The sequence below is a fragment of the Musa acuminata genome, chromosome BXJ3-4 (genome assembly GCF_036884655.1).
Source record: "Musa acuminata AAA Group cultivar baxijiao chromosome BXJ3-4, Cavendish_Baxijiao_AAA, whole genome shotgun sequence".
Taxonomy (NCBI): Eukaryota; Viridiplantae; Streptophyta; class Magnoliopsida; order Zingiberales; family Musaceae; genus Musa; species Musa acuminata.
In genome coordinates this window covers 40,631,567-40,642,304 of record NC_088352.1, presented here as the reverse complement: position 1 = coordinate 40,642,304, position 10,738 = coordinate 40,631,567, and the positions used below count along the sequence as shown (strand labels likewise).

General features: G+C 44.1%; 2 protein-coding genes across 2 annotated transcripts; one reads left to right on the top strand and one right to left on the bottom strand.

The window, feature by feature from the left end:
- Window positions 1-3,960: 3,960 nt before the first annotated feature.
- On the top strand, window positions 3,961-5,750 carry LOC103983136 (chaperonin-like RbcX protein 2, chloroplastic). The gene is made up of 5 exons (XM_009400308.3): window positions 3,961-4,472; window positions 4,924-5,015; window positions 5,184-5,241; window positions 5,314-5,379; window positions 5,475-5,750. The coding sequence occupies exons 1-5, from the start codon at window positions 4,170-4,172 to the stop codon at window positions 5,595-5,597; spliced, it is 642 nt and encodes a 213-aa protein (XP_009398583.2). The 5' UTR covers window positions 3,961-4,169; the 3' UTR covers window positions 5,598-5,750.
- Window positions 5,751-6,677: 927 nt separating this feature from the next.
- Window positions 6,678-9,973, bottom strand: LOC135636758 (E3 ubiquitin-protein ligase WAV3-like). The gene is made up of 2 exons (XM_065148770.1): window positions 9,338-9,973; window positions 6,678-8,982 (listed from the first exon to the last, which is right to left on the bottom strand). Exons 1-2 carry the CDS (start codon window positions 9,734-9,736, stop codon window positions 6,829-6,831), a joined length of 2,553 nt encoding a protein of 850 aa, XP_065004842.1. The 5' UTR covers window positions 9,737-9,973; the 3' UTR covers window positions 6,678-6,828.
- Window positions 9,974-10,738: the final 765 nt, after the last annotated feature.

Here is a 10,738-nt window from a genome sequence, read left to right as displayed (position 1 = left end):
TGTGAATAAAGTAAATGATAACAAATAAACAATCACAAACAAAAAATATAAGCAATAGAATGCATATAAACCAATTTATCGTGGTCAGGACTTCTTGACTTACATTCACTATCGATTCTTTTTTTCTTGAGACTACTAGTTTTCACTACCATCATTTTTTTTAAACGACGAAGATTAACTAACATTATTATAAATTTTCTTCTTTTTACAAGCATAGGGGAGAACCTTCATACTTACTCTTTTATAAGAGATATCTCATTTTTTATAACTTAGTATCACAACTAAATTCAAGAGGGAGAAATAGACTTAAACAATGCTCAAAGAAAGAGCTACAATACTTCACAAGCTTAAAAATAGATTCCCCATCAACCAAGCCTAAGCGAGATATGTATAGACCAAAAAAGTCTTCAAGAATGGAGTCAAAAATTTAAATTCATAAAAAAAATAGAAATACAAACGGTACTACCACTAACACTCGGCGATACTACCATCGTAACTTCTGATGTTGTAATTTTAGACTTTAACGGTACTATTATCATAGAATTTAAATTTTGGATGGTACTATCATCGCCCTAGGCCACTGTCATAGGCTAATAAGCATAGTCATGCTTGTTGGTTGACTTAAGTAATACTACCACTTAAGCTTGCTTTAGACCACTAGTTTGGCCTTGTAATGGGCCTCATTCAGCTCTCTTGACAACTTGATATTGTTTCGATACTCGATAGACTTTGAGAAATCAATCACATATTTGGCATATTTATAAAGCTTTTGACACATTGTATGCTTTTATAACATGTTATCTGGCCTTTCAATTTTTCATCCGAACCTTTTGTACATACCTTTTTTTCGGTATATTGCCCATTCCATCGGTATATCATCTTTCCTGTGATATTCAAACTTTTGGTGTAATATCTGATCCTTCCGGCATGATGCCTAAACTAATATCAGGAAGCTTGATATGTCGATTAACCCTTTGATTTGTTGTTCAATTTTTGATATCATAATTTCTCGACGTAATGCCTGACTCTCTAGCTAGAAAGTTGGCCTTTCGGTGGTTCATATCGATGATCAAAGTATTTCCTATATCACTTATCTACATATTATTCAAATAAACTTATCAATTGATTTTATTATTAAAATTGGATATTTAACTATCTCTTTTTTTTTTTATGATGACAATCAATTGATTATGATGTTTTAACAAGACTCCCCTATCTATATGTTATTTTAAAAAGATATAATAAACTTGAACTTAAATAATTATATATTATTTTAAATGCTTGTACTGAATTTAAGTTGAAAGAAATTTAATATTATCGATATTATGATTTAATCATTTAAGCCTAAAAATCAATGTTTTTTATAATTATAATCATTTCAATTTTTAATTTTAATAATTATCAATGTGTAATGTCAATCAAAAGATAACTGTAAGTTAATCATTTACATAAATCAAATATGAGTTGTATAATAAAATAAATAAATAAATAAGACATCATAATTCTTTATATATATATGCATGAGCCACCACTTCTCTTCCTTTATCATAAATAAAAAGCATGAGTTACTACTTCTCCCTTTTTGTCATTAACAAAAATAAGAGAGTGATATTATGATATAATGATACTTCGCATTTATATCAATGTTCAAATTATGTAAAAATAAAAATTATTTTGCTATCATGGTACATGAAGAATCTTAATATTGTGTCATCAAAGATAAGTTCAAGTTATGAATACGGAAAGATCATTTGATGGCGGGATCTTAACAAGACTCACCCATAAGTCATCTTTAAAATATGATGAATTTGAATTCAAAATATTATTTTTATAATGATAGTCTTGAATTCAAGTTGAGATAAATTTGATATTGTAATCATTATCATTGCAAACCTAAATATTCAATCAAGTTTCAAATTATAAAAAATAATTAAAAAAATTAGACATGAGTAACTACTAATATAAAGTTATAAAAGCATCATAAGTCTCCTTGTTCAGCACATAAGCTAGGCATGAATCAATACTTCTGTACTTCTATTCCTCCCTTGTTATCAACCAAAGGAATGAAGTATATAAGTTATGTGTACAAAAGAGTCACAAAATAAAATTCATACCGTAACATCGAGAAGTCAGGTGAATGATCATAATTCGTTTAGATAAATCTCTCCCTTAGTCATTAGTAAAGGAGAAAGTATAACTAGTAAAAAAATAACAAAAGATCTTTAATTATGAATTTGAAAGATTCAACATACTTAATTCTCTTCTAATAAAATTGAATTGTTTCTTACTAAGTGATTTAGTAAAAATATCTACTAATTGATATTTTATATCAATGAAATCCAAAGATATATCATAATTGATAATAAGATCCATAATAAAATGATGTCTAATGTTAATATGTTTAGTCCTAAAGTGTTGAATATAATTTTTATCGAACAAATTACACTAGTATTATTGCGTTCTATAGAGATGATTTTAGGCAAAGTTTATAATATTCTAAAATATTTTTCATCCAAATTACTTATGCACAATATACACTTATCACAGTATATTCAGCTTTAGTTATAGATAGTGCGACATAGTTTTACTTCTTCCGTAATGAAGAAACAAATGAATGAACTAAGAATTTATAAATTTTAAAAATACTTTTATAATTTATTCTCAACTAATATCGTATCGCACTTGTACCATCGTTTCACTGGTAATCTATTGCAGCATGTTCATCTGATCATTCAAAGAACATAAGCTGTTTGATGCTTGACAAACATCTCCTCTTATAATCCGTCACATGTTTTTTTTTGTGTGATTGGTTTTCTTTTGTGACCACCCGTTATGTTGACGGGATGACCCACATGGGATATATCATAATTACTAATAAGATCCCTAATAAAATGATATCTAATATCAATATGTTTAGTCCTAAAATATTAAATATGATTCTTTGTCAAATAAATTGTACTAATATTATCTTGTTCTATATAGGTGATTTTAGATAAAGTTTATAATCTTCTAAAGTGTTCTTCATCCAAATTACTTGTACAAAACATATACTTATCATAACATATTCAAGTTTAGTTGGAGATAATATGATAAATTTTTTTTTTTTCAAAGAAATATTTCTTCGAAGAAATAAGTAAATGATTTAAAATTTTATAAATTTTAGAAATACTTTTTCTGGACTAATATCCTATCGAACTGTACCATGTATAATCAATCTATCGCACGTTGTTCATCTGATCATTCAAAGCACGTAAGCTGTTAACGCTCGGTATACATGTTTTTTTTTTGTGTGATTGTTTTCTTTCGGGACCACTCCACTAGTTACGTTGACGGGATGACCCACATGGGCCCCACAGATGCTGGTCCTACCACCGTGCATGGACGGAGATGACTCAGTCAACCATCGGTGAAGGTACCCACGTTAACCTCTTCGAATCCATTTGGCTATTTGAGTTTGATTCAAACCTAATCAGTGTTTGGTGGACCGACGAAAACTGTCGCTTGGGTCGCCCGAATCAAAATTGTATGCTTCGGACGGTCAAGATTGTGATTGCCGGTCTCATACCGACACCACCTTTTCCACCCCTTCACGGCTCAACGGCCTCGCCCACACGTCCGGAAGTACGAGGCACCCGCGGGTCCCACGTCACGGGGAAGCAGGTTGGAAACCGCCGTTTCTTTCTCTTGATTCCGTTCACACCGCAACGTGGTGGAGATTCCGTCCGGACCGGCACACGCGTCAAAGATGATCCGAGCTTTCGAATGGTATACCCTCTCCCATGACGGTCGGTGCCAATCACGAGGCAGGCGGATGTAAACGTGTCGCGGAGGAAAGTAGATAGCATACGTGTAGAGAAAACGATTATTTTCCTTTTTTTAGATTTATTTTGGTCGGGAGGAATCCCCGAAGGAATGCGATGAGAAATGGCTGTTCGCCGAAGGCCGATCTCCACCTCACAAATTTGTTTGGCAGAGGTTGAAACGAAACCTCCTCCTCCTCCTCCTCTTCCTCCCCATGTGGGCAGGTGCATTCCCTCTCCGCCAGATATATCTCTCTCCTCTCCTCTTCCCACCAAACTCCTCTCTTCCGCTCCATCATAAATTACCGGAAGATTTCCCTCCAACTATTCCACCTTCCATCTCCAACAAGACGGTATTTTGAATCGTGGATGGCAGTTCCGATGGCCTTCGGGGCCGTCGCCGTCGACCCCCTCCCTTCCCCTTGCCTCTGCGTCGACGGCCTCAACTACGGCCGCGGGACCGCGTGCCGAAGGCCGCCGCTGCCGTCCCGGCCGTCCGCCTCCTCGCTCGAGCTCAGCAGCTCCTTCCTCGACGCCCGGCGCGCGCGGCGTGGCCGCATCCCGTTTGTGCTCGCGAAGAGGCAGCAGCGGAGCAGGCGACGGGGCGGATTGGTCGTGGTCGTGGACGAGCTGGGCGGGCAGTACGAGGAGGGATTCGATGACGTCCATGTGGTAATGATCAGCTTTACTCATCTCCCTATTCTTTTGTCATGTGCTCTGTTAATACGGTTAGGTTATGCACGTACTCGGTCCGCAAGAAGCAGGGTAGAAATGGTACCGATGAATTCACCGATGACAAGAAGAAATGTTTTAACCTGCTCAAGTAACCGAAACCTAAGTCCGGTGGAAATATTCATCATTTCCATCTCAAATTCTGCACCGGACTGGTCGGATAAACTAGTGACCGATCTAAATCAAGCAAATATAATGTTTCTGTTGACGATATAATAGATCATTTGATCCTTTTGCCAATCGATTTTATTCTCAAATCGCTGCTGCAATCAGCAATTTCATACTCTCTCTTTTGGGAGCCTGGATTTTGTTATGTTACCTGAACATCTTCTCTCCGTATAGATGTTTATGACAGCTCTGTTGACTAGGATGATTTTTTGGTTGATTTCAGCAACTTATTAATTACTTCACCTACAAAGCATCGAGGACAGTTCTCCACCAGCTGTATGAAATGAACCCACCCAGTTATAGGTGGTTCTACAAGTGAGTCATTCTAACTTGGACATTTCTTTTACGCTGTAATTTACAGCTGATGCTCCGTGAACAACTGGATCATGTAAATTTCATTCACTGAACTAACATGATAAATTACAACTGCAAGTTCTGTAAATGTCATTCACTGAATTAACATGATCGTAAAATGCCTTGCAGTTTTATGGCAAATAATAAACCGACTGATGGTAAACGTTTTCTTCGTAGCCTGGCAAAGGTAATTTACTTGTTAGCTTCTTTCCTCCCGGACAGTAAAATTTCAACCCTTTTAATCTTGAAAAATTTTCAGGAGAAGCAAGACCTTGCAGAAAGAGTGATGATAACGCGCCTCCATCTATACGGCAAATGGATAAAGGTAATGATGCGTGTTAATGCAACACTAGGATGGAGAAGAAGGATTTTTTTCTCTGTTAATAATAGCAAGCTGAGATTTTGCGTTTTGATTGTCAGAAATGCGACCACGCAAAAATGTATGAGAAAATTTCGGACGAGAACTTACAGCTAATGCGTGAGAGGCTAATGGAGACCGTCATTTGGCCATCAGATGACACAAACATGGAGAAAATTGATTGATTCGCAACGTGTGTGTGTGTGTGTGTATGTGCTCACCTTAGTTTGTAGTTAGCAAAATCAAATCTTTATGTCCCGTTCCGATGGTTTTTGTATATAATGTTTTACGATCTGATAATAGAAATATAGGTCTCGGTCATGCGACCTGTTTAAGCATGTTGAACTCGCGTGAATACTATAGTCATGTGGATCTGTTTACTGAGGATTCAAGCCCCGTGTTGAAGTTTGATGCGTCATGATCAAATGAATCCAGATTATATGAAATTTCTACGGAGATTTCGACAATTTATATGAAAGAATCAAAGAAAGTTATGAGAAACATGTGTGGTGATGGTGAAGCTCAGAGAAACCTATCCAGATTACATAGTCAAAAATGTGTTTGTGGATTGTCATGTTTCTTCGTTGTATTATTTATGATCGGTAGTAGACATGACAGTGGAGTATATGTTATGGACTATGCTCTGTTTCCGACATGAAATCGTTATCTGCCACGGATGAGCGTTGTATTATTTATGATCGGTAGACATGACAGTGGAGTATATGTTATGGACTATGCTCTGTTTCCGACATGAAATCGTTATCTGCCACGGAAGAGGTACAAAGGTGATGTGTGATCACTTTATCATGCTACCAGGATATGTTGTAATTTCAAGTCCCGTGTAAGTCAGTCTTAGAAACATAAATAGTATCTGTGTAATGGTCTTCTCTCAGTTTGATTTACCTTATGCATTTGAATTTAATTACTTGCAAGTGAGAGAAGATTTAAGATTTTAGAATTTAATGTATATTGGGATCTCTTCTAACAACTTCAAATTTTAAAATGAATAATAGGTTATGAATTCAAGTGGGTGAATAAAACACCTTTGGTCGACGATGATGATGATGTCATTTGATTCGAGGGATACCGTCTCCTCTCTCAAGTCGTAGTGGAAACCCAATAATGCATAAATTCCATCTTGTAGAATTTATTTCAGATAAACACATTATTTCATTGAGTGCCATCTTAATCTACATGCAAAGAAATGGTTGAATCATACATTATGATTCCTTCACTCTTACTCCTATTTGTATTCGCAACATTCATCATATAAAGTGCCATAAATTTTATTTATGGGGGTTATGTAACTTTTGGGGATTCTCTATTTTTTTTCTCTAGGAAAAATGTTTCCGGTGGCAGAAAGGGAGAGAGAGAGAGAGGCGCCCGGTCTGTTTGTAGGATTCGGCTCGGGTTTTCTCAGAACCGGGCGTTCTCGAACCCATGAAGATCGCTGACCCGGTTCAGAGATTTCCGAATGATGGCCACCTTCGCCAGCTGCTCGGCGGCGCGCCAAGCCGATGTGGGCGTGATCGACTCCCCTCGCACCTCCGCGCCAGCCGCGACTTCTCGCTGCCGCCGCCTCCTCCTCCTCCCGGACGGCGAGAGGCACTCTTCCTGCGGTTGATGATGACGACGATGAAGATGTTGAGGTTGGTGATGCGCCCGGGACAGCCGCCGCCGCCGCCGCTGGAGGTCGGCGAGTTCCTCGTCCGGGTTTTGGATGAGACGGTGGTCCTGGGCGTCGGAAGCGGACTGCAGAAGCAGCGAGCGGGCGGAGGAGAAAAGGTGGTGGGCCGTGGCGGAGTCCGAGAGGTCGGCCAGGCGGCGTGACTCGGCCACCGCCCGGGTCGAGACGAAGAGATTCCGCAGCCGCATAGGGGTGGCGGAGCAGGCGGAGGACGAGGCAGCGCGGCTGAGCTCGGGCGGCAAGAGAAGGATCTGCTCTGCGTCTAATGTCAGCTCTTGGGTGGCTGGATCCCTGTAGTTACACTTCACCACCAACTGGTGGTGGCCATTCTGCGGTCCCGCGGCCGCCGAAGACGACACCGGCACCCTCAGCTCCACCAACAGTTCCCTCTCCTCCTCCGCGTAGAGGTCCCCTAGCCGAAGAACGGAGCTCCCTCCCCGGAGAGCCACCTCTCCGCAGCTGCGGCCGCTGCATGGGTAAACAGCAGAGATATCGCCGGTGGGGAAAATGAGTTGGAGACGGACGTCCCGCATGACCACTGACAGGAGGCCGCCCACGCACTTGATGAAGGCGTCTTCGTTTGGCACCTGCCTACGTTTCTGCAGCGACGGCTCCCCCGCTGATTCATCTCCACATCCAGAAGCGACGAGGGGTATCTCCAGATGAGCGAAGCAAGTGGCGGCGTCGGATGTCACCGTCGATGGCGGATGAGGGTGAATATCGCCACCGGAGTCCCGTGGTGCGTAGAGAGGCTTGTGATAGTTGTCATCCTTCTTCCCGTGGTCGCGCAGCAGCAACTGCTGCTGGCCGGAGTCGGAAAGGAGCATGACGGTGGCCACCGGATTGCGTTCCCTGCGGTCTTCCAGGACCTTGGCGGCCTTCCTGAGCGCATCGCCCACGTTCGCTCCCCTCCCCGGGGCGTCACGGCCAACCACCGCGAGCCTGTCCACGATCTGGCGGGCAGCGCGTTGGCCCTGCCTCGACATCCGCCGCAAGGGGATGAGCCTCTTAGCACCAGCGGCCGCCGAGAAGGCCACCACTGAGAGCCTGTCCACTGGGCCCAAGGACGAGACCACCGGCCGTATTGAACGCTTCAGCATCTGGAGTTTCTCCGCCATCATGCCTTGGCCCACGTCCAGCACCATCACCAGATCGATCGGGGCGCGCCCGCTCGCGGTGTCGAGGAGACGAGCCGACGCTATCGATGGCGCTTTCACCTTGACCGACACCACGTAGTGCCGGTGCTTTCTGCCTTCGGAGAGAAGGGCCGCCTGCGGAATCACGCTAACCTGGAGCGCAACCGCCTTCAACTTCGGTGTTAGCCGACGAGGAACTCCTTGGTCATCGCTGCTCGGAGAACGGGAGAGAGGGGTCGCGAGGAGCCCATTAAACTCGTCCTCCTGTTCCAAGTTGTTGCCCTCGCTGTCGCCATACTCATCCTCATCCTCGTTTGCTGCTTCCGGAATAGGATTGAACCGCACACCGCCGCCCTGGTTGGTCTTGTACGCAGCCAGCAGCGGTTCGTCGTCGTCGTAAACCTTAACAGCAGTAGCAGCAGCAGCCAATCTGTGCTGTCCCAGCTGCCGTTCCCGGCCTTTGCTGGTATTTTTGTCACTGCCTCCGAAGGTTTTTCCGTTGGGGTTCCGGTTCTCCGACTCTCCGGCCGGCCCATGTTCGAGGACTGCATCCTTTTCGCGGGAGTGGAGAGCGGAGAACAATTGCGCTTGGCGCCAGGTGGCGGAGCAGACCGGGCATGCAAGGCTGCTATGGTTCCTGACGTGGGCGGCGATACAAGGGAAGTGGAAGACGTGGGAGCACTCCGCTGTGAAGACCGGCGTCTCCTGGCTCCTCTTCAGGCTCTGCCAACACAACTGACACCTGCCCTGTAGTCACCACCACCACAACAAAAAGATGTCAACAACCAAAAAGGAAGACGACAACAGAAAGCAGTAATCTCCGATGACAATAACACGAGTCAAAGAAACGATGATTGCTTTGCCCGCAGCAACCAGGAAGGCTGAAAAGCCCAAAAAGCAACTCAAAGTGACTGCAAACGATCGGGAGGGAGCTCATTCCGTGCCTTCATCATTCTGCAATGAGAGAGCGCTGAGAGAGCGCACCACAGCGCTCTCCCTCATGGCAACCAGCCACCGAGAGAGAGAGAGAGGCCAAACCTTTTGAATAAATCAACGAAGACGGAGAGAAAACTAAGCAGCAGGAATAGAAAAGCTTGCATACGCTGGATCGATGCTTGAAGAGGCCGAATCTGGAGGGGGATCTCGGAGAAGAAGGGGCAGAGAAAGCCTTACGCCGAAACAGAGCAGGGCTCCGGCTTCTGGGGTTCGGGGTGCCGATGGATAACGTGGGCGTGACGCCCACGGGCGTCTCGCATTGCAGCTTCGGCCTGTCCGGGGACATGGCCCTGGTCCGGCACCGGAGGCCCTCGTCCAGCCTCGGCGTCGAAGGGTTGCTCCCCCCTCGTCCGCCACCGGAGAAGAAGATCAGCTTCGCGCAGCTCCTGGTGCTGGGGCTAAGCTGCTGCCTCTCTCCTACTTCCCTCCGCGTCGTCGCTACAGTCGTATCCGGATCTACACCCACCGACGTGCAGAAGGCTCTTCGCCACCCTCCCGTTCCCATCGCTTACGTTCTCCTTCACTTTGGCTACTTGTCGATCTTGTGTCCTTCCTTCCTTCCTTCTCTCAAGCCTCCTCTGTATAAATAGAATCACCTTATAAGCATCACCATTTCTTTCCACTGAAAGAAGTCGGAGCCCACCATTTACCACGTACGATAAGTCTCCCGCAGAAGATCAACGTGGATCACCTTGTTTCCCGTTCCACCCTGCGGGGCAAAAGACTCCACCCCATTGATTTCTTCCACAACAAGACCTGGAGAAACAGCAACCCCCGAGAGTAAGAACTCGTTGATGTGACGTGCTCAACTTGGCTTTTCTGGATCCGGGTAGGCAAAACACTCCTCCCCAAAAGGAGAAAAAGAGAAGATTAAAGAAGGGGTTACTGTCACTGCATCAATAATAAGTGCCACTGCATCGAAATGAGTTATCTTCCCGAGGGATCTCAGGCATTACCGCCTCGCTCTCCTTGGCATTCGGCATGGATCTCAAAGTCAAAACTTGATCGTACTCCACCTCCCCTCCTCATTTAATTACTACTGCTATTATTCTCTTGGCACCCCAAAGAGGCCATTATTCTTCTCTTACTGTTTCCATCTGTCTGGACGCGACCTCTCTCGATCATTATCACCTCCAACGACTCCATTCTTCTTCATGCTCTGCTACTTTAATGCTGGTTTCGTCCTTACCGTGCCACGAGTCCCGTGGATAGCACTTGTGCAACGCACAAACAATAACTATGTCCGCAATCGTTGAACGGAGATGTGCTTTCAGACCTACTGCCTTCAAACTCATTACTGGCGCAGGCCTGCTCGTATACAACACCTCGAGGATCGAGCAGCATTTAATTGCCACTGCTGAGACACGGAGGAAGAGCGATCGCAGGGTCATGATGTTACTGTGACCTGTGACGGTCAAACAACCAGTAGGCGGTCAACCGTTGAGGGACCTTATCCGTACTCGCCACTGCCGTGGTTGGTGATGGCAATGGGTCGGATCGGGTCGGG

Bases quoted from the DNA above. Each gene is read 5' to 3' on its own strand.
- LOC135636758 (XM_065148770.1), bottom strand. From the start codon at position 9,736: ATGGGAACGGGAGGGTGGCGAAGAGCCTTCTGCACGTCGGTGGGTGTA. The intron at 8,983-9,337 runs GTATGCAAGCTT...TGGTGACTACAG, and splicing joins TCTTCAAGCATCGATCCAGC to GGCAGGTGTCAGTTGTGTTG.
- LOC103983136 (XM_009400308.3), top strand. From the start codon at position 4,170: ATGGCAGTTCCGATGGCCTTCGGGGCCGTCGCCGTCGACCCCCTCCCT. The intron at 4,473-4,923 runs GTAATGATCAGC...GGTTGATTTCAG, and splicing joins GATTCGATGACGTCCATGTG to CAACTTATTAATTACTTCAC. The intron at 5,380-5,474 runs GTAATGATGCGT...TTTGATTGTCAG, and splicing joins TATACGGCAAATGGATAAAG to AAATGCGACCACGCAAAAAT.